Genomic DNA, 24,649 nt, shown 5'->3' on the forward strand with positions numbered 1-24,649 from the left:
AGTATATAATGTATCGTGAATAAAAAAAAATCATCAAATAAATTTAAGTCAGATATTCTTTTTCATATTGGATACAAACTTTATAACGTCTAATGCAAACTTTGTAGTCAAAGAGTTTCAACTGAGTTACTATGCAGGCATCAAAAGGCGTGGCTATATTATTATATGCAGAAAGTGTTAAAGAACACCTTTATATAACAAATTATTTCTTATTGTCCATATAAAATCGCAATTTATTGTTTTTAACAGTATACCAAGAAAAAAGAAACACAGAACTTACTGTTGGGTCACAGAGTTGCTAAAAAGACAAAGAAAAGACAGAAGAAACTGGACAGAGCTCTTGGTGTCTTAAAGGTATAATATATGAAATGTTCTTATATATTTTCAGAAAACTTTATAAGATTGAAGTCTATGAACATGTTGATGAATTGCGTGTAAATCATTGTTGATTCAGTACATTTTCTCTTTAAAAAGAATAATTCTGAATGTATCAATTTATTATATTATATTTAATTTTAAACTCACCACTGACTTTAGATTTATTTGTTTTGTTTATATTTTTATTAGTTTTATTTGCTTTTTATACCCCCGCTTTAAAAAAGGGGGGTATACTGTTTTACCTCTGTCTGTCCGTCAGTCAGTCCGTCCATCCATCAGTCAGTCCGTCCCAAGAAACTTTCGTCACATTTTCTATACGGTGTGATGCGTTTTCAGATTGATCACTTGACAACTTCCTGTTTACCGAACACTTGTATGATTTTACACATGATAGCCAAGTTGAAAATTTTCGTCACATTTTTCTCAGGAACTACAATACAAGGATTTCTGAAATTTGGTTTCAGGATTTATATAAGTCAGCTATACCGTGTGATGCGTTTTCAGACACTTGCATATTTTTACACTATTAATATTATCCACTTGCGGCGGGGGTATCATCAGTGAGCAGTAGCTCGCAGTTTCACTTGTTATATCACATCAGGTAATGAGAACCTACCAAGTTTAGTTCAAATATTAAGTGCTAGTTCCTCTCAAGCATAATCATATTAAAGATAAGAAATGCTTATTTTCTTAAACTGACATACTAAGCACATGTAGTTTATAGTTAAAGTATTGTTATTTTTGCAGAAAAATAAGAAGAAAAAGAAGACAGGGGAAGTGTTTAATTTCTCAGCATTACATCTGATACATGATCCCCAAGGTATGTTTATAATTAAAAGTATTATTCATAACTTTTCTCTATGTATAAAAAAAAGAAAGAATTTCAATCTGCTTTCTTTTTCCTCACTAAGCTTAATTGAAAAATCTGAAATTGATGAGTTCAAAAATGAGTTTCAGACTTTTGAAAGATTAGATACTGAAATTTGATTACTTATGTTAAATGATTAACAGATAAACAGTCTAAGGTTTTTGGTGGTAGAGTGGTCTGATTAGTTTCTATATAGTGATAACTAACCTTTAAACTATGAGTTGATTAATTATGTGAGGTGTATTTGGACTCCAATTTCAATTGACAAGGTTTTACAGTTTTCTTGCAAAAAGTCCATGGTTTACTCCAGACACTGACTTTCTAAACCAGAAAAAAAACTTAAAACCTTGATATAACCAGGGTAGCTGTTTAATACAAACAAACAAAAAGTTTAGAATTTCTTTTATGCCATAAACAAGTTATCCAATGAACATGACGATAGTCTAATATAGGTTAATTAACATGGCTTCATTTCAAACTAATAGTACATTTGTAATATATTATATGTTATTTCAGATTTTTCTGAGAAGTTATTCAGACAGTTAGAAAGTACGACAGAAAGATTTGAAGTAAAGATAATGATGATGGACCTTATATCTAGACTGATTGGTGTTCATCAGTTATTTTTGTTAAACTTTTATCCTTATATTCAGAGGTTTTTACAACCTCATCAAAGAGGTAGGTTCGTAATCATTTCTGCTGTCCACATAACATGTTAAGACTTATTTTTCTATATCTGTCATGATGTACCCTTGTCATATAGTTTTACACTTATCCGGCATTCTTTATCACTACATGGCCTTTTTGTATTAACTCTAGGTTAATCAACAAGCTTAGAAAATTTCACATAAATATAAAAAAAAATCCTTTAACTATTTTCCAATGCATACATACCTAACAAAACCATGCTTTCCATACTAATGCCAAGATATTGTTTCATGAAATTAGATACCTTGCATTAATCATGCTTTTCAATAACATATGGTGAAATTGCTGAAAGAACCCCTCCATTCATTATTGAAAGCTATCCTTCTGCATTGACCATAAAATCTTGGTGTAAACTATATACAATAATATGTGTCTAATACTTGCAATTACTTTAAACTATTCCTTGATATAAAACTTACAGAATGACATTATAAACTAATTATATTTCATTTTAACTTTTCAAATCAAAGGAGTTCGCTTCTCAGTTTCAGAATAATTAACTTTTCATTACACTAGTATATATTGGTAGGGGATAAATAAAGAAATCAAAAGAGCAAAAAAAATATATAGATCACCATGCATGTTTTCGAGATATTAGCCATAGAAATTTTGGCGGGAAAATATTCTCTCTTGACTTTTCATAGATTAATCATTGACAAGTTTAAGTTCTCAAAAACTATTAGAAAATAATTTAAATTTTATTAGTCTTTTAGTAATGGCTTATAATTATACATGTAAAAGATTTATAAATAGAAAAATGTTTTTTTTTTTAAGGCATTCAAATGGATAAAACAGAGGATTTCAAAAATCTGACAAAAATTCCAAAACATGACGAGCAAACATCCTTAACTGTTACCATTTAACATAGAAAGTGTATATTGACTTTAATAGCATTAGATTCTGTCAGGCTTTATGAAAATGGTGATTGTTTTACTTTTTCAGAGGTAACAAAGTTACTGTTGTTTGCAGCCCAGTCTAGTCATGAATTAGTACCTCCCGATGTAAGTTTGTGATAAGTCAATATTAAAGTAGAAAATGAATAACTGCATTTAGTTATTAAATGTTCAATGATTTATTGGTTGTTAAATACTATATCAGTTCCTCTTGAGAGACAAGATCTTTTAGCAAAATATGCTTACATATTTCTTGCTTCAAATGTTTCCATTAATCTGTTTAAAACCTAGCATCCTTTTAACTTCAAAACTCTTTTAAAAGGCATTTAAGTTAGTTTTTGACAGTAGATACAGTAGATTTATTATTATTTCTGGGATACTAATTTTTGTTGATATCTTGTGTTACGTTGTGTATAGGTGAATCTCAAATATGAAAATAGAATAATAAAAATTTCAAAGAGCTTATATGAAGAAGTTGTTGAAACTAAGTATTCACAAAAATATGCATCAAAGAAAAAACCTGAATCCACGATATTCATTAAAGTCAGATATTTATAGTAGATAATTAGCCATTATAACAGCTATATTAAGTTTTCAGTGTCATTGAGTCTTATTTTACTTATACATACTTTTTGGAAAAAAGGAACTATTGTTAATTAAACCACTAAATAGTTCAAAGTACTTCTTATGTCTATGTTGTTTCCGATGTATCCATGACATTTTTTACCCTTTTCATACAATATAAAAACTTAAAGAAGTATTAAGGGAGGAATGTAATACAGTAGACTCCGGCCAATCGGATACCCAAAATGTCAGCTAAAAATATCCGATTGTCCGATATATTCAATTAGCCGATGAACGTATATGCCTCCAAGTTTTTTTTTCAAAATTGACAGACACAACCCCAAAATACCAATAGCTATTATAGCTGCTTTATTAATGGAAATTTGTAACTAATCTCAATGTTTTTTTTCAGGAACACGTGTGGATAATTCGGTTGATTGAGAAATAGATCAATCAGTTGATTAAAATGTATTTTGTTTATCTGTCAGTCTGTTGATTTTTTATAATTATGTGTTGATTATCTGAATAAAATATGTACCTCTGAAATAATGAGACTTGTTGTTTTTGCGTGATTTGTTTCATTTGTGTGTTAAAACAGGTAAAAGCTAAAAATAACTATGAATTCTCGGAAGTAGGCCACAGGTAAATCTATTAATAGCTTAAGAAGTTGATCGAACTCAGATCTAATTTTCTACACTTTTTTTTAATTATGAAACACATTTCCAATTTCAAGTAATACAACTACTTTTATGATTATAAAATTGGACATCAAGATGAGTAAAATTAATTTGCTTTTCTATCTTTTCTGTCGTGGTTCAAAACAAAAGACTGAATATTATGTAAATTAGGAAAATGGCGTACATGTTTACAAGTTACATAATTCTATTTCACCTGGGATATGCTATTGACACACGATTCCTTATTTTTACACGGGACTTTTATATGTATTTTAATAAATTGTTGAGAAAGAGGTACTTTTCATTCATATTTAATAAATATTGATGAACATCACGCACAGTTTATTATTTCTGTCGTGTCCTTGTTTGTGAAGTAAAGATAACGATCACATTTGGATAAACACATAACAAACACATCTGAGGCAAAATATAATATCAGATTCATAAAATAAACAAGACAACAAGAAAAAACATGTTTTATTTGACTATAAAAGATCGTTTTATTAATAAAATGAAACATTTCTGTACTGAAGTTTTCTTAAAACTTCGTAATGGCGCAACTTCCGGCTTCATTTCCTGTCAAGAAAAATATGAAATTATTTCAAAATATTCGATTGTACATGGTTTTCACACATTTTTCATGAATATTCCTATCCAATTAGCCGATATATTCTAATAACCGATATTCGATTATCCGATGTATTTTGACCGAAATGTATAGGAAATGGTTCGGTGTTTTGAAATAATATTACAATAGCCGATATATTCCTTTAACCGATATCCGATTAGGTGGAGTCTACTGTAGTCAATAAAGTACTTTGAATTTTAAGCGATGATTTTTTTTTTTTTACTAATTGTAAAAATCTTGATTTTGAAATTTCAGGTATTGGAAAGTGTACTTTTAACAATAGCAAACAACTTTATAAGTGACAGAAATTCTAGTGATGTCATGGGAGTAGGGTAAGGATTGATATATATTAGATATAAACAATTTATCTTAACTGAGATTATAGTACACATTCTCATGTATACTCTTACAGCAAGGTTGATAAGGTGGTTTTAATCACACAAGGAGGGAATTTAAATAGAATTCAAAATCTTAAGGTGGTACTTAACACTACAGGGCGATAACTCACTAAAGTCAGCTAAACATTTTAATAATGTTGTGTTGTAAAAGCAATATTAAGCTTCTCAATGATCAAAATTTGTGTTTGTCAAACTGCTATATACCCAGTGTAATTTTTATGACAAAACTGTTGTTTCAAAATTTTCAATTTTTTTATATTTTTATTAAAGGGTCAAAGTAAATACTATGAAAATTAAACAAGCCAAATTAATTTTAGTGAAAGTGTTGGGTACCACCTTAAGCATCTATAGAATCTCTACACATGTAATTATATAACTTTCATTATATATATGCATGGTCCTTTTTGCTTTTAAGTTTCATGCACTGTAAACAAGTTGATGCATACAAATAAAAATGTAATGTTGGTTTCATCTCAATTGTAATGGAGACAGTTCAATGAATTAGAAAACAAAATATGGTGCTTGGCATCATAACCCCTAAGTTGAATTCAGACTGTCATTTTGAATAACAAAAATTGCTGGCACATTACAATTCACATATGTAGATTGCTGATACCATGGAAAAGCTATTCTGAAAATTTTACTGTTTTCAGTTGCCCACCGTCAGATTTAAAAAAAAAAAAAAAAAAAAAAAGCAAGGACATAAAAAAAATTTTTTTTTTTTTTTTTTTTTTGAAGTGCAGTAGTTCTTTTAATAGAAACAGTAAAAAAATTACATGCCAGAAAACATGCATGTATATTTAATGATTATTTTCTAATTTCAGATTAAATGCTGTGAGGGAAATAAGTAATAGATGTCCATTATCACTGTCAGAAACTTTACTTAAAGATTTAACAGAATACAAGACACATAAAAATAAAAGTAAGTTTCCTCAATCTGATACATTATCCTGTGTCCACTCTTCACTTATAAGGATTTTAAATAACTCTCTGTCTTATTTTCTGTTCATATAGATTAATATCAACCAATGAAACTTCTTCTCCAAATTTTGAATATCATTATAACAAACTCAGTTCCTGAAAGGTCGTTAAAACAGAATTTAGAACGGGAAGTTTTCAGATCTGTTTCAGTGAAAGGTTAACACATCTATATTTTAATCAGATTTTCAAATGTTGAAGAATGTTAAGTTTTAGGAGGACCCGATTTTCCCCATCAATATGACCAGTGGAATAAATGACAGAAAAAACACATTATTAAAGTGAAATTAATAAGATGTCTGAAATACATTGCTATTAAATGAAGACTTAAAAACAGCACTTTGTAAATAAGACTGGAAAACTGCAAAATTCTTTGAAATGAGTATTGGTGAATTGTCAACTAATTTAATTCATTACTATATACCAAGTTGGAACTTTAGGAAACTGAGATTTCTCCAATTCAGTATCTCAAGACTTTTGATAATTTCATTGTTCCAATTACTGTAAACCAACTTATTTTCGCGGATACTTTATTTCGCGTTTTACTCTTTATTGACCACTTCACGGCTATTTAATTTCACGATTATCTGATTTACTTGTTGAAGTTTATAAAGAAAAGATCAAAGATTGACATATTCGGGACGATATATATACGCGTTATTTTTCTACTTGCGAAAGTCGCGAAAGTCGTGAAAATAAGTTGGTTTACAGTAATTGTTTCATTGGTTGAAATTGCATTATTTAGGGCGTTGTTAGTCAATCATAATAATGTACACTTTTAAAACTAGTACCCAAAATAAATTAGATTCTCAAAATGCAAATTTTTTCATTGGTTGAATTTTCATTGTTTAGTGCTTTGTAAGCCAATCACAATAATGTTTTGTATGATTTAAATATTTTACACGAAATGAATTAAATTCTGAAATTGAAAATTGTTTCCATGGGAAGAGATTTACCAAAAAAAGTAGACAAATGTATTTGTACTTTTTAAAACAAACACTGAGGATAAAATATTTCCTTTTCTTGCATAGTACAATTACTAATCTTCCAATAATAGTTATTGTAAATAAATAGAAATTTCAGGGTTTTTTTTCTCAATAATTTTTAATTGTACAACATAATTAACTATTAATAGCAAAATTGTTTATATTTCAGCTGTTATGGTTGCAGCCAGATCATTAATTACATTGTACAGAAAAGCTAACCCAGAGTTACTGCGTAAAAAAGATAAGGTAGACATTTTTTAGTTAATTTGTTTTTCTTATCTTATCTTGCTGCAGATGGCCAATCAGTTGTACCTATACATGTAGTTTAATATTTTGAATACTGTAAATTCAGAAATTATTGCGAGGTTTAAATTATTGCGAGGTTTATATTATTGCGAACAATGCGACAGGGTTATAATCGTAATTTATTGATTTTTTTAATAGAAACCAAACAGGATTTTTCTCGATATCGCAAAAATTTAAGTCGCATTTCAGTCTTAAATGACAAAATTGTAATAATAAATGCATGCAATAACTTCTGAATTTACAGTAGATAGAAATAAGCTTTGAAAAATAAAATATTATCTGCAAGACAAGATCTAAATATAAGTCAACATTACTGACATAGTTAGTCAACTCCTGATTGAAGTTTAATATTGCCTTTAATGATGATGATTTATACTAAAAATGAAAATTGTTGAAGATGCAGCTTACCAACACAGGCTATTTAGAGCTTCTTGTTAAAACCACCAAATGTGCTTTCTTCAAACTTGCACTGTCCAAAGGAGAAGGGGCATTTAGGCCTGGTTTTGGCCCAATGAAAATAAATTGTTGGACAACTATTTCAAATTAACACATGATAAAATTGAGAAAGGAAATGTTTGGAAATGCATAGGGTCCAAAAATGTAAATAAAAAACATTAAGATTTTTATCTGTTGACGTCAAAATCATGTCATAGTGTACCGTTTTTCTCTAAAACGATGAAAAATACAGAATTTATGCAGTTTTTCATTGTCATTTCCATTGTGGAAACACCGTGCACAGCTAAGAAACAACAAAATAATTCAAGAGTAGCTTTATTATGACTATTGAAATTATCTCACCAAATATAAAGTTGTTTCTTGGCTGCACACATAGTTTTCCAATCTAAATATACTTTTATTCTGTTGTCCTTGAGGGTATGACGACATCTTAAGTTATATTGACAGACGGATGCCTAGTGATGACTTGAGACCTACATGACATGTTAGCACATATAAGGGACAACGAATGCCAAGTGACGCCTCTAACACATTCTATGTGATCCTGGATACTACTGTGCCTCATGATTACCTTTAGACCTCTAACTTAAGTTTGAGGATCCTCTATAAGATAGTTTCTTTGTGTGTTGCCCTTTAACCCTGGAACAGCTGGTGGAAAATCATACTCATCATAAACATGTACATGTATATACCACATGGGACCAATGCTAGTCTCTCGGCTAGTCTTTAGATGAAGAACCACAATTACTGAACATATAAAAACCAGAACCAAACAAATGACTAAACCTGACGCAAGTACTTCAACAAATTGATAAGGCTGTTGATAACAAAGGCTTGATAAAGTTTCACTTTTATTATAATATAAGTTTGCCCTTTGGGAGTCAGTATCTCAGCTAGGAAAATTTTGCTCCAGGCCCTGTCGACGACACTTGGTATAGTGGGTAGCCAAGCCCCGTGGACATGGACACTCCGCCAATCAACTGGAACGCAGAGGGTTCCAAAAAGGGGATGAAGCGATGCTTCATCTCGTAGCAGGGTGCTACGAAAAGGGGTTGAATTGACGGTGGAGAGATGAAAAGTAGTTAATTACTTGGGGATTAGAAGAGAAATTAACCAGTGGTGAATTTCGTAATGGTCCAAAAATCAGATGTGAAACAGCTGAGTGACCCCCAAGGAATTGAATAGGAATGTGGTTGTAAGAGGGATGGACTCCTTGGACACCTTCAATACTTCACTGATAATAAAGATAGAAATAATTAACTATGCATTTAATCATATGAATCAGTTTTAAAAATAAAACAATCAAATACATGATATATAAATACTCAGATATTTAATATCCACAGGTATGTATTGTACATGTGCAAATGTACACTATATGGTATAAAATAAGAATAAAAGCAAAATTATTTTACATGGGATATCCCTAATGGAAATATACAAGAATCATGATGATAACTTTTGTTGTGCTTTTTTAATACATTTTTACTAGTTCTTATATAGCGACAATAACTATTAGACTTCCATCTACCTAATGTTTAAATTAAGTGATCCTCAATATTAGATTTTCCAGCTGTTGTCGCAGCTCCAATTCGAAATGAATGTCCGTTAAAGGACAATATATATAAAGACTTTTTTTCAAAATATGCAAATTTTGTCATGGGTTGTTGCAATGGTAACTCAATCAATGTGAAATTTGTTTATATTTTTTTAATACCTTGTACCTTGGTCTTATTAGGACAAATTTTTATATGATAACTTTTAAATTTCCGGTAATATTTGGCCAAATAAGGGCCTTATTGCCCTACTCCTTTGAGTCATTATAGAGCTGAAATATTAACCTTTTGTCTATTGTGTATTGTTTTACTAAATTGTGATGAATTTACAGGGTAAACCAACAGAGTCTATGAAAGAACACAGAACACTAAAATATGCAGAGCCTGACACAAAGGATTATATACCAGGGGCTGAAGTAATAGGGGAAGAGAAAAAAGAGGGTCAGTATATAATTTGTTTTTTTGTGCAATTATAACTGACTGAACTGCTATAAATGCACACCTGTTATTATCTTGATAAATAACAAAAACTATTTTTTGGGCATGTTATATTATTTCCCTCCAGATTTAAGAAATTCCAAAGAAAAATTAGGGGTCACAATTTATTTAGCTTATTCTTAATCTTTAGTCTTAAAATGGATTTCCTAAGTGGGACAACATCCCTAATGTGCCTCGAAATGCTCAGTCATGTGTAAAGAAAAAATCTCTGTGTAGTGATATTGGACATGTTTCTATTTTTAACAAATGACTGAACTTAATTATTTGTGGTGATTAAGAAAGTAGAGGAACATAGAATCAATGTGTAAAAACTATGGAGCTATTGAATGTGTTCAAAGTATTAAATTTTCAAAGAACTTATTGTGTTAAAAAGGGGATATTTTACCACAAGGATCCGCATCACAAAAGGATGTTTGGGGTTTGCTAATTTACGGAAAAAGTAATCTCACTTCGTACCCCGAAAATTTAACCACATATGTGAAAATGTCACAGCTTTGAAACGAGCTATCATACATATCCAAGTTTACGGTATGGACTGAGCTACAAGAAAAAACATTACCATTACCGCCTATGTAAAACAATTTAAGATATTGAGCCAAGTATCGTGCAACAGCACATTGAATTGCAGAAAAGCCAGAAATCTTTAATAGAATATAAATTCAAATCATATAACCAGTACCATATCTTTGACTGCATTTATCCTGGGTTAGAAAACTATAATATGAAAATAAAACTTCCAATATAAAAAAGAAGATGTGGTATGATTGCCAATGAAACAACTATCCACTAAAGACCAAAATGACACAGACATATACTATATGGCCTTCAGCAATGAGCAAAGCCCATACCGCATAGTCAGCTATAAAAGGCCCTGATAAGACAATGTAAAACAATTCAAATGAAAAAACTAACAGCCTTATTTATGTAAAAAATGAATTCATTATTAGGTTAGGTTAACTACACTCCTTTCAGAGTAGACTTGTCCAATAGATAACCAATCTATCTGTTTGTAGGACTAGACTACTCTGAAAGAAGGGTAGTTTATGGGAGGCTTAGTAATGTCCATTAATGTAGGACAAATAGCAGTAAGATGTATAATTGTAGAGTGTATGATGTTAGTTGCCTTTTGTTAAATAATGAACATATAGAGTTCATTTATGTCGTAACCGGTATGTTTTTACAATGTGGCTTTTATTTTTTAGACGATTGGGATTCTGGTAGTGAAGAAGAGGCTAGCGATGGTGATGATGACGATGAATGGGTAGATATTCATCATTCTTCAGACGAAGAAGATATGGTAAGTTCTGTTTTTCATTAATATTGTCTCGTCTTGTTAACTGTACTGTATTGATATCTATTTATCAAGTATTGGTGGAAGCATTCAAATATAATTCCTTTGAAATTGAAAATGACTCATTAACGGTTCTTTGTGGCTGTCTCAAGTTAGGAACCCCATCAGTTTATTCTAATATCATATCTAAAGGAGTAAGCTCGGTAAGGCCCACATTTTGCCTCGATTGAAAAGTTCAATGTTTCAAGACAAAAAGTGATGTTTTAAGTTGACTTAAAGACATGTGAGAAAGTTAAATAGAACTATTTTTGTCAAAGTTTGATTCTAACACGTTGATTTTTAGATCCCAAAACGGTCAAGTTAAGAGAAGAATTTAGTGAAATTTGTCAAAACCGGTTGGATTTCAACGAAATTTAGAACCAGGAAACATAGAGTGCAGGCGTGGACAAACTAAATATTCAAATGTGACATGTGAAATGTCTTCACAAACATTATTTTAAAAGATCTTTGTTGTCGATGTATGCGCTCTATGTTTCCTGTCCAACAATCTATGGAAATTTACCCATTTTCAATGATTTTTCGTAGAAAATCAACATGAATACAACTCGTAACGCCATAATAAATCACAGGAACATAAATTTTCAACAAAATGGCTTGTTTCCTATCTAGTCACTGTATTAGCAGTAATTTATTGTGATATTGGTCAATAAATCGTAATTTGAAATTTACGCTACTAAAGGGGTCCATTTTAGGACCTTACGGAACCCACTCCTTTCTGTGTTATGTGGAGAATTTTGACAGACCTTTGATTGTTTCTGTTTGATTCATTCACCACTTTTCTACTGTTAAAAGCTAGGTTTCTCTCTAGATACTTTTTTTTTATCCGTTGAGCACTGAATTTTTATACACCTGTTTACGAGACGTATTATGGTATACCTCTGTCTGTCCATCTGCCATCAACATGCTAGACATTAACTCAAAAATGCTTATACATATTTACATAAAACTTTAGTGAATTGTTTATATCTATTGACTTGAGCTCCCTCTCATACTGTGGATTCATTATTTTCGTGGGTTACCAATTTTCGTGGCTTTCATGGGTACTGGTGAACCACGAAATTAACTGTTCAACGAATAACAAATTTTCTTTAGGCTTGTATGTACCGTAGACTTCAGCAGAACCATGAAATTAAATATCTACGAACTTGCAAGTTTTCTTTAATCCACGAAAATTGGTACCGACGAAAATAAATGAATCCACAGTATTTATGAATTTAAAGGGAAAATTCACGATTTTTTACTCATGGTTTAAATATGTTCATTATGACATAATATATATATTCACAAAGTTTTATCGCTATATGTGCAGTAATAAAGGAGAAATTCAGTATTTAATGAAAAAATATTAACTACTTCCTGTAGGTCGTGACGTTTTCTCCTGGTTTTTGCATGCCGGGATTTAAAAAACAATCATTAAAAGTCTTGGTTTTTAATCATATTTTAACGTAATCGTAAGCGCGCCGATGACTTATGCTTTATCTAATAACCATCCGATAATAAGAAGATAAAACGCACATACGTTCAATTGTACATATTCATGCGATAAATTTTCTATGTTAAACGTATATATTCGAATTATTTTTGTAGACAACACAAAAAGTTATAAATGGATTTTTAATTAATGTATTTTCGGACTGATAAGGTGAACAAAGTAAAGTACAATAATCTGTAAAGACAATATGTTGGTGTACTCTTATTGACCTTTTACTATCTCTGCTATGACTTGGTTGATACGATGTGTGTATTCACGGTTCTGTAGCAATACTCGTAGATGGCTTGTTGAAAGGTAAATTGTTATTTGCACTTCGGTATTTAACCACGCCTCTCGGGCACACCTTGCCAGGTGTGACTGTCTATTCGGATCAGTGAATTATAAGACAAGGGGAGCATCCAATACACATATTTAAAATATATATTCAAGTTGGTGACAAATAAAAATTGATCGCCGTGGAATTATTTAATTATGTTTGGTGCTATTATTTATTTGAATTCAAATAAGTTAATTTACTAAGAAATACACAATTTTTGGTTAAAGACGGGAAACTTAATTCATATGTCCGATTGAAATGATTTACACCTTTTGTCCTTGATTGATGTCTAATAAAAAGGAGAACTTAGAAATTATAAATAGCTTTACCAAAGTATTTTATTTGTCTTTATTAGGCAAATAAATGAATGAGAACACTTAGATTTAGACTTTTTAAAAGCCACGTACAAATTAATAACTGGAACTCACTGAAGATAACTCTACCGAAGCGGAATATAGTATGAACGAATAAAGAAAAAATACTTTTGTACTTGAGAAGTCTTAAAACATTGACAGCAAATTAAAGGTTTTCTTGGAATGGAATCGAAAAATTACGAATAGATATTCTTTATCAAGTGTGAAAAACGTCAACCAAATTTAATCATAATCGGGGACGTCCTTATTAAAGTAGTCTTCGTCTCACAACGTATAATACTTAATAACTATTTGACCAAAGATGTTTAAAAACAAAAGACAACGAATTTAATGTCATCTTTCCCTATTTTTGAATGTAATTATAAGTCTGTTCAACTGGCAAGAATACCCCTAAAGCGGACAAATATCTGACAAGCAGTTTATTCTTTAAATTTGCTGTCATTGAATATCAAGAAAGAAAATAAATCCCGAAAATGATTTGAAACTTTAATACTCAATAGCTTTCCTAGAAAATATTCACATCCCTCGGAGATTATTAGTGTACGTCCAGTTGCATATGTCGGAACAGTTGTGGTGATGACAAATTTCTTTCTTTATTCGAGAACAATCTAATTGATATATAAATCTGTGATTTTACTATGTTCATAACTTCGATGAACCAAAGCAAGTTATAGATCGACCTGTATTTAAATCAAATTGGTCCTCTTCTTCTTCTTCTTCTTTTGGTATACAATAGTCTATCGAATTGGATGATTACATACTGTTGGTATACGTGGACTAGTCTATTTACAAAACTTTTATCCCAATTTGCACAAAATGTATGTTTCTTTCTTATGTTCAATGTATACATGTATATATTTTAAATTGCGCTGTAGTTCCGTTACTTTCTATCCGGGCGTATAAACGAATCGTCGACAAGTGCGCACATTTTTTTAATCAACATTTCTGGAATGATCCAACTATGTCCTTTACTATTGACAACGAGTAAATATTACATTGTCCCAGAGACATATAATACAATTATATGTCTCTGATTTTCCCCAAATTAACCCTTGGAAAAAATACGTATATTTGTATATCTTCAATTTTTTTTTAATTTTTTTTTGGTATCATTTTTTTTTTTATAAATAATATTCTTTACACCAGAAATTTTATTTATAAACAAGCGTATGAGTTAAGTAATGACTAGTATATTATATCACTTTCGGACACGCAAGACAGAGATGTATATTATACATGCACCTGATAGTTCAAAATGGAAAGTTATAAGTTATCGGCCGTGTACACTGATCAATACCTACAGAAGTGAAACGATGCATGAACTTGCAGGCCCGACAGGAAATCGCTTGAATACCTGGTCGTGTCACCTTACACCCCTCACAATACCTTTGGGAGTAATACCTTAAGCCATGCGGGTGATCAGTGGAGCGAAGATCCTAATTTATTTGAATAAAGTATATTACTTTAAAGAATTATGAACGAATTAGATTTTCGAAAACAATTTTCACGGAACTCTTATTTATGATTTGAACTTTGACTTTTTAACTAATTCCAATATTAACAGTTTAAAAATAACAGACTATATGGTTATTAAAAATATAAGAACATTTTCCGAATCAAGTTAGTTAGTCAGATAAAACAACTGTACGATTGACAAGATATCGACACGTAATTACGACAACATCGGTTACTGTAGTTTTGTTTCTTTATGGTTTATAGACATATCGTGATTTTTATTTGGACAAGATAACAAAATGGCGGAACGCAAAGAACTGATACTCAAAATTTAAAATCGATGGTGATCTCTTATCTAGCGGAATAAAACTTTAATATTTATAAATTTGAGCATTTTTATACAGAATGGACATAATATGATTTTTTTATTTTTTTGCGAAGTTTCCCTTTAAGATTTTACATTTCAGAGTTATGGGTTTTTATTCATCAAAAAAGGGGAGATTTTCCAGTTTTCAGACAATAATTTCTCATGAAACTTAGGTGAATTATTTATATCTATTGATGTAAATAGATACAAGAAGATGTGGTATGAATGCCAATGAAACAGCTCTCCATCCAAATCACAATTTATGAAAGTAAACCATTAAAGGTCAAAGTATGGTCTTCAAAGCTCCCTTTTGATTTGGATTTTGTTTATTCTTTCATGTCTTTCAAGTAGGAATATACCTTGCATGACATCAAATGTAACTCCATGTATAAAAAAGCAACTCTTAAAAATTAGGTTCAATTTTCAGCTTTGCAATTTTTATGGATTCAAATTTTCTAAATGTTCATTATTTTACCTTGATTTGAAAACTGAGTTTATAAAAGAATATTTCACCTTATTATCAAATAGATGGACATGATATGCATTTTGAACATCACGGTTATAATCTGTAAGAATTGATGCCCCATAATAAGTTATTATTTCTTGAGTAAAGCAGCATAGGTACATTTAAAGAATTTTATCTCATAATCTCATTTTGTTTCATATTGCTTACATTTTTACAGGAAACTAGTTTGAACATGGATCCTGAAGAAGAAAAGAAGAAAGCACAAGCTGTATCCTCAAGTCGTATTCTTTCTCAGGAAGAATTCCAGCAGATACAGAAAAGACAAGCAACAAAGGAAGTACAAGCAGCCTCTAGAGCCAGAGGGAAGAAAAGAAAAAATGTACCAGATGAAGATGATGAGCCACAAAGGTAAAGAAATAGCTTCTTATGATATTCTGATGATATGGAATTCTGAAGGGGTCTTATTGTGCCCCTCCTCTGTCTTGGCATATTTTATGTAACACTAGAACACACCCGTGATAACGCGGGTCCGTGACTAAATTAAAGTATATAACTATGCGCAAGCCTTATTTAAGGATTAGTATTGTCATCTAATAAAGTCATGCCGATTATAAGATACACAGTTTTCTCTGCTTTCAAATCTTTCTGTTTGAACCTGTAGAACTGAAACTAATCAATTATTGGTAATATTAATTATTTGGAAAACAAAAGGTCCAGGAATGGAGTACTTTTTAATCAACAGCATTGTCCTATATTAGTTATAAATAAAGTTGAATTCTTTGATTCGTTGTTTTACGTCATGCCCGCTAACAAATGAAAACTGTACCTATACACCTTATTTTTAGTCCAGATTTTTAGTATTTGTATTGTTATCTTAGAAAGTCTTACTGATTAAAATACTACAACAGTGTCAACCCTGTGATTATGACTCGTGTATATATCATATTAATCCTGAATACACCGTTTTGTGGTGCGCATGTCAGATGCGGAACGTACAGATAATGTAATAGGGGACAGGCCAGGTGAATATACTATTGGTATCAGTACAAGACTCTACCCAGAACATCTTAATTATTGGCAATATTAATTAAGTGGAAAACAAAAGGGCCTGGAGCAGGGCTTACGCTACCAGGCGACTTGGGCGAAGAAGTCGCTTTCCCGACCATCACTTGGCTTTCCCCGACCCCCAAAAGCGAAGACAAGTCGCCCTGTTGTTTACGATACTCGCTTTCAGTCGCTTCCGTCATCGGACATTTTCATTTTTTATACGACCGCAAATTTTGAAAAATTTTTCGTCGTATATTGCTATCACGTTGGCGTCGTCGTCGTCGTCGTCCGAATACTTTTAGTTTTCGCACTCTAACTTTAGTAAAAGTGAATAGAAATTTTAACACAAGGTTTATGACCATAAAAAGAAGGCTGGTATTGATTTTGGGAGTTTTGGTCCCAACATTTTAGGAATTAGGGTCCAAAAAGGGCCCAAATAAGCATTTTCTTGGTTTTCGCACTACAACTTTAGTTTAAGTTAATAGAAATCTATGAAATTTTGACACAAGGTTTATGACCACAAAAGAAAGGTTGGGATTGATTTTGGGAGTTTTGGTTTCAACAGTTTAGGAATTAGGGGCCAAAAAAGGGCCTAAATAAGCATTATTCTTGGTTATCGCACAATAACTTTAGTTAAAGTAAATAGAAATCAATGAAATTTAAACACAATGTTTATGACCACAAAAGGAAGGTTGGTATTGATTTTGGGAGTTTCGGTCCCAACAGTTTAGGAATTAGGGGCCAAAAAGGGACCCAAATAAGCATTTTTCTTGGTTTTCGCACCATAGCGTTAGTATAAGTAAATAGAAATCTATGAAATTTAAACACAAGGTTTATGACTATAAAAGGAAGGTTGGTATTGATTTTGGGAGTTTTGGTCCCAACAGTTAAGGAAAAAGGGGCCCAAAGGGTCCAAAATTAAACTTTGTTTGATTTCATCAAAATTGAATAATTGGGGTTCTTTAATATGCCGAATCTAACTGTGTATGTAGATTCTTAATTTTTGGTCCCGTGTTCAAATTGGTCTACATTAAGGTCCAAAGGGTCCAAAATTAAACTTAGTTTGATTTTAACAAAAATTGAAACCTTGGGGTTCTTTGATATGCTGAATCTAAAAATGTACTTAGATTTTTGATTATTGGCCCAGTTTTCAAGTTGGCCCAAATCGAGGTCCAAAATTAAACATTGTTTGATTTCATCAAAAATTGAATAATTGGGGTTCTTTGATATGCCAAATCTAACTGTGTATGTAGATTCTTAATTTTTGGTCCAGTTTTAAAATTGGTCTAAATTAAAGTGCAAAGGGTCCAAAATTAAACTAAGTTTGATTTTAACAAAAATTAAATTATTGGGCCTCTTTGATATGCTGAATCTAAACATGTACTTAGATTTTTGATTATGGGCCCAGTTTTCAAGTTGGTCCAAATCAGGATCTAAAATTATTATATTAAGTATTGTGCAATAGATAGTCTTTTCAATTGCACAGTATGGCAAGAAATATCTAATTTCACAATATTGTGAAATAGCAAATTTTTTTTTAATTAAGAGTTATCTTTCTTTGTCCAGTATAGTAAGCAAGAAATATCTGCAAGAATTTTTGTAATTGGAGTTATCTTTCTTTGTCCAGAATCAACTTAAATCTTTGTTATATACAATATACAATGTATATTCACTTTTTACTACCAACTGATAAATTTAAATAATCTTTACCATTCAGTGATAACAAGCAGTTTTTTTACATCTTAATATTTTATGATGTATTTAAATGAGTAGTAATTGTTGCAAACTCCATTAGAATATTTTAATTGAAATTAGTTTTGGAATAAGGGAAAGGGGGATGTGAATAAAAAATGGGTTCATTTTTTCTCATTTGAAATTTCATAAATAAAAAGAAAATTTCTTCAAACATTTTTTTGAGAGGATATATATTCAACAGCATAGTGAATTGCTCTAAGAGAAAACAAAAATTTTAAGTTCATTTGAATACATTCATTCTGTGTCAGAAACCTATGCTGTGTCAACTATTTAATCACAATCCAAATTTAGAGCGGAATCCAGCTTGAATGTTGTGTCCATACTTGCCCCAACCGTTCAGGGTTCAACCTCTGCGGTCGTATAAAGCTACGCCCTGCGGAGCATCTGGTTACCAAGTTGATGAAACATCAACTTTTTATTGAAAAGTTAAGAAATTTAGACATAAACAACTACTTATCTTATAAAATGAGGTTGAAGCATCGTTTTTGCAGTGTGTAGCAAGTTATTTGATAAAAATACAACTTTTTATCACTTCGTGCACATCCGAAACTTCCGGTGCTTGTTACTCAAAAACGTACATCAACCTAACTTTCGACTGCAAAATAAGTTTGTTACTTCATTTAAACATGATAAAAGTTGCCCCCAGTAAATGTTCAATCCATTTATTGCAATAAAAACGTCAAGATCCTTTCCAAATAACTTGTAAAACATTTTTTATTTTTGTAAATTTTCTTGCAATCGTCCGCCATTATCCGATTTCTAAACTACGTATCGGAAATGGACCAACTATGACTGAAATCCGTATTTTTACAAAAATTACTACGGACGCATGGATGGGACAGCAGACAGAAGTATATTGATCCCAAAAGGGCATTAAAAGACTTTGGTTACATCTAAATAAACTCATCATTGATTGGTGTATATAATTCCCTATAATTTATATGGATTGTTGTAAACTATTGTAAAGTTGCTTAACTCTTTGACTATTACACTAATATCAATATATTATGGCCCAGCTTACCTTTATATATCTTTTGATGAGAAACACTGGTTTCATACACAAGATAGTTTTTAATTAAATTGTAATTGATATATTATAAATTCTTTACCTTTTTTAAAAAAAAAAAAATTGTTTTCAGTGCTAGACATTTAGTTGGTAATTTCTCACAAGAACCTTAGTAAAATTTAAACAACTTTTAATTTGAAATGTTACTTTTATTGAATATTCAGATATGAATTGAACAATATAAAAAGAACATTATTTACCAATTACCGTTTATACTACAGTAAAATCCAAACATTGTAGCGCACCGCGCGAATGAGCACTTCTCTTTCAAATCTCATCACTTCTCCCTATCAGTTTCAAAAAGAGAAGTCACTTCTCCCTATAATTCTGAAGTAGTGTGAGCCCTGCTGGAGTGGTGTAATTTTTAATCTACACCTTTGTACTATATTAGTTATATATAAAGTTGAATTCTTTGATTCGTCTTTTAACGTGATGACGGCTGACAAATAGGACCTCATTATTTTAGTATTATAGATAAGGATATTACATTCTGTTGTCTTGCATGTTCAGTCATTATCTCATTTTTTTCACAACTCCTTCTGACCTTCATGATTTGTAATAAAAGATGTTTTTACCTTTGTATTTCTTGGAAACACAAGGTTATAAATAGTAACAAAAAGTCGCGTGACATATCATTATGAAATTTTAGAACAAAATGAGTCTGTTTGGCTTTGGGATTACGTCTTCCTTGTAATCAGGAACAAAATGAAAGAAATTAAATGGAGATCTCACTTAAGACCATAAAATAATCATAAAAAGCATAATGCAAATTTAGGTCCCACCGTAAGATCGATCGACAGTGGCTATGTTTTGATGAATCAAGTGGTCTTTTTTCAGAAAAAGATAGCATTTGTAAGTGGAACACAAATCTTAAAATAGACCCAATAGATATACACTATGTGACACTGCATACAGTGTTGAAAAAAAGGAAAACCTTTGAGTGTAAACTGTTTATTCCCTAGATAGCTCATAAGAGAAACAAAATGATATCAGACACAAGCTAACCTAACACCATAAGAACTAATTTTGTATCTAAATGATTTATGAAATATTCAATGTAAAAGTAGGACCTGGGACTTAGGTTGTGGACCTTTCAGTTTGGAGTGTGGAAGGTCTTGGTACTTCCAATATTTGCTGTTTCAAATATTCAATTACAATCCAAATTCAGAGCTGTTTTAAGATGAAATATTGTGTCCATGCTTGCCCTTTTAACAATTTTTTGTCATTTTTTGTAACTTGTACAAAAATCTTTTTCTCTGAAACTACGTGGCCAAATTTAACCAACCTTGGCCACAATTATCTTTTGGTATATAGTTTTTAAAAATGTCTCCGATGACACTGCCTACCAAACAAAATGGCTGACATGGCTAAAATTAGAACATAGTGGTAAAATGCAGTTTTTGCTTAATATCTTTAAAATAAAGACAGTTAGGGCAAATCTTTCAAGATTTAAATGTCCATTAGAATAAGATCTTTCCCTTCACAAATTTTCAGATGAATCCAACAATCTGTTGTTGGGTTGCTGCCCTAAAATTGGTAATTTTAAGGAAATTTTTAAGTTTTTGGTTATTATCTTGAATACTATTATAGATAGAGATAAACTGTAAACAGCAATAATGTTCAACAAAGTAAGATCTACAAATAAGTAAAATGATGAAAATTGTTAGAGGACCCCTAAAGGAGTTATTGCCTTTATAGTCAATATTGAACAACTTTTCATAATTTTTGTAACTTTTACAAAAATCTTCTATTCTAAAACTATGGGCCAAATTTAACCAAACTTGGCCACAATCATTACTAAGGTATCTATTTAAAAAAAAAAGTGTCTAATGACCCGGCCTTCCAACCAAGATGGCCTACATCAGTAAATACAGTAACAAGTGAGCGACACAGGGTCTTGAGAGCCTCTAGTTTCATTAAAAAAGGGATTTTCCAATTTTCAGACAATAACTCAAAAATGTTTTTAGCAGTTGGTCCGAGACCACAATTGTCGTCCCTTGATTCTCGTTGTTCATGAATATAGTCCCTAGTGTTAACAGTGGGTTACTTGCCATTACTTTTTATACCCCTTCCAAATTTATTTCTCCATGTTTAATGCCTCAAATTGTAAGTAGGGGGGTGAAATTACACTGTAAAAAAATTAGGTTCCAGAATTTTAAAGGAAAGTAGTGATTTGGTCCAGGTGAAAAAGGGTGAAAAATAGCACTTCGGAAGCTGTCAAAAGATTTCAAGAGGCCCTAAAGATAAAATTGTCCATATTTTGAGTTAGAGACGATGAAGTTTTCTATAATTTTGATATAATTTGTCCCAAAAGTAGTACAACACACTGTAAAAGTTTCATCGAGAAAGCGCAGGTGGGATTTTTTCAATTTTCATTTATGTTCTAAAAGAAATGCACTACGAATTAATTGTGTTGTCGGACCAGTTTTAATGAATCTTAGGTGAATTGTTATATCTATTGACATAAGCTCCCTTTTATCTTTTACAAATTTTCGATTCTATGATTCAGAGTTTTGTTTTGTTTGTTTTTAAAAACATTGAAAAGTTATTGAACTTTTTTCTTTGAAAATCGACGGAGATTGAATCATGCACTCATCGCACCGCTGTTTATTATGTTTTCAAAACCTATTAAGCCACATTTTCGAAGTACGATGTAAAAAAACCATTATGGATTAATAGTATTCCAATGTGCAATTTCATTTTTCTTATTCAAGCTGGATCCATGGCTTCCAAAAAGGTCATATATTCCAGACTTGACTGAAATATGTATAATAAATCTGTCTGCACTTAGCCTCAGATGGTCAAATACCATAGGTTTGCTACTTTTTGTTATTCAGGACATTTTCATAAAACGATCATTTTCAATTTTTTACCAACTATCATTTCGTAAAAATGTCAGTTTTATCTTATCAGAGAGGGTGTTTCTAATAAAAGTTGTTCTGTCATATTTTGTTAACTATGAAAAAGATTACTAGAGTTAATTGTAAAATGTATTTATTTCAATTATATTTTGCAACTTTCTTGTTCATTTATAAGCAACAAAGTTCATAAATCATTTTTTTTTAATGTACATAATCTTCAATTTTCATATGTTGGAAATCCAACCCAATACTTAGCTACAGTTATTAAATTCCATTTTTGAAATCCAACTTCCATAAATTATTTACTTAACCACTAAGCTACTGTTAAATGTTTTTTCTTACTCTCATTTTTGATTAATTAATTTTTTTTTTTTAAAAGGCATATATTTTCTTAGCTCTCACAGCATAAAACATAATTACTGTTAAATGTTTTTTCTAACTCATTTTTGATAAAAAAAAAAAAAAAATTTAAAAGGCATATTTCTTACCTCTCACAGCATAAAACATATTTATTTGTTCCCAATAGTATTATGAAAAATATGTGACTGGGCCAATTTTTAAATCTTAAATCACATTATTAGCTCTTACTTGGTATTATTTTTATTGATAAATAATTAAATAAATCACATCATACCAAATTCTGTTAAAATCTATAGAAACACTTCTTAAATATAACTAGTGTATAAAGGGAAAAAGAAATTACACAGCAATGTGTCTACATGAGTCTAAATCTATAAAATAGTTTAAGTCAGGATTAAGGGGAATCTTGGAAACTACTTTGAATTATTTGTTCTCCCCCTAAGGGGAGTGGGCCGATCCTGGAGGTACTGCAATACCAGGCCAACCCGTGACGAGAGCGGAGCAAGCCCCTGACATCTCATCGAGTACCAAAAATCAGTTTAATATCGAAGTACCCACATGGGGTACGTATCAGATATTAAGCTGATAAGAACAGATACTACACTTTGATCTTAGCCAAAAGGCCGAGAAGCGATACCAACCAACTGTAATTCTTCTGTAGTCTTATTTTATGATTATTTCATTGGATAAGGTGTACATTGCATTCAATCTGAAAAATTTAACTTGCAATCAAATACCACCTTTAAAACCTTTTAAAATTATTATATAAAGATCAAGATTAGGATGAAATTTTCAATGTTGTGGTATCTTTCCCAAAATAATCCAGCATTTAATTAATGGTTAATTTACATTTTTGTAAAGAATTATTGATATTTGTATACAAGAGTTGTCGTAGCTTGAAGTTAAACCTATTATCTACCGGTATGTCAAGCTATTTATAGTAACATACACATTACATACATAACCTATGATAAGCTATTTGCCTTGAGCAATCATGTATCAGAAAATCAATATGAGGTTTATCTTATGTTATGTAATTTGTTTTTGTTATGTATGCATATATTTATGTACATATTTACATAAGATTGTGTTTTTGGTCATTGATTAAAGATTTATTAGTCTATTCACTGTTACATATATCCAATGTTTGATTTTCTCTGGAATTGAGATTGTTTGCTGTTTGCTTAATAAAAATCTGTAATGAACAACAATGGATTGGCTTTCCTATGAACTGTCATAGATTTCTATGTATTGCTTTTAAATGCTCTCTCTTGCATGACCTTTCCTGTTTTGTTATTTCTAAAGACACAACAATAACAGCTATAATGTACATACCGTACCGTCTCCTAAATTTAGTTAAAAATGAAAAAAATCACTAGATGAAATCCAAACCAATTGAATAACTCTTATGTTATTTATCAAGAGTATAGTTCATTCATATATTTATTACCAGTATATTATACTATATATAATTTTATAATTTATAATTATTTGCTTAATTGAAAAATATGCATGTTCATTATTTTGTTTTCTTATATCCAAATTAACAAAAATAGCAAGAACTCTCAAACTATGTGCTTCCTTTGGCTGTTAAAAATAGAGATTGGTGATATTTACAACCTAAATTTAGTTTTTTTTTCTTATTTTTGTAAACTAATGATTAAAAGTTGAATCTATTCTAATCAGTTTAATTAGAATAAATTCAAAATTTACTGGAAAAAAAACAAAAATGGGCTAGGTCAAATTTTGAGCTGGAAGTAGGTATAGCAGTAATCAATATTGGATAACCCAACTCTTCCGGACCTGGCATACTACATTAAAGGTCTGAACACTATAAATATCTAA

General features: G+C 30.8%; 1 protein-coding gene and 1 non-coding gene across 2 annotated transcripts in view; one reads left to right on the forward strand and one right to left on the reverse strand.

The window, feature by feature from the left end:
- LOC134697157 (protein SDA1 homolog) overlaps nucleotides 1–24,649 on the forward strand; it is a 37,766-nt gene that overhangs the window by 9,382 nt on the left and 3,735 nt on the right. Inside the window, exons 8-17 of the mRNA XM_063559231.1 lie at nucleotides 250–354; nucleotides 1,126–1,198; nucleotides 1,763–1,924; nucleotides 2,897–2,955; nucleotides 4,972–5,048; nucleotides 5,939–6,036; nucleotides 7,248–7,324; nucleotides 9,729–9,837; nucleotides 11,097–11,191; nucleotides 15,933–16,123. Of these exons, the coding sequence (XP_063415301.1) occupies nucleotides 250–354; nucleotides 1,126–1,198; nucleotides 1,763–1,924; nucleotides 2,897–2,955; nucleotides 4,972–5,048; nucleotides 5,939–6,036; nucleotides 7,248–7,324; nucleotides 9,729–9,837; nucleotides 11,097–11,191; nucleotides 15,933–16,123 (1,046 nt within the window). The remainder of the gene's footprint in view (nucleotides 1–249; nucleotides 355–1,125; nucleotides 1,199–1,762; nucleotides 1,925–2,896; nucleotides 2,956–4,971; nucleotides 5,049–5,938; nucleotides 6,037–7,247; nucleotides 7,325–9,728; nucleotides 9,838–11,096; nucleotides 11,192–15,932; nucleotides 16,124–24,649) is intronic.
- Nucleotides 23,247–23,439, reverse strand: LOC134698478 (U2 spliceosomal RNA). Its single transcript, XR_010103430.1, has one exon. It is a non-coding gene; the product is annotated as a U2 spliceosomal RNA (small nuclear RNA).

The sequence above is a fragment of the Mytilus trossulus genome, chromosome 14 (assembly GCF_036588685.1).
Source record: "Mytilus trossulus isolate FHL-02 chromosome 14, PNRI_Mtr1.1.1.hap1, whole genome shotgun sequence".
NCBI lineage: Eukaryota > Metazoa > Mollusca > Bivalvia > Mytilida > Mytilidae > Mytilus > Mytilus trossulus.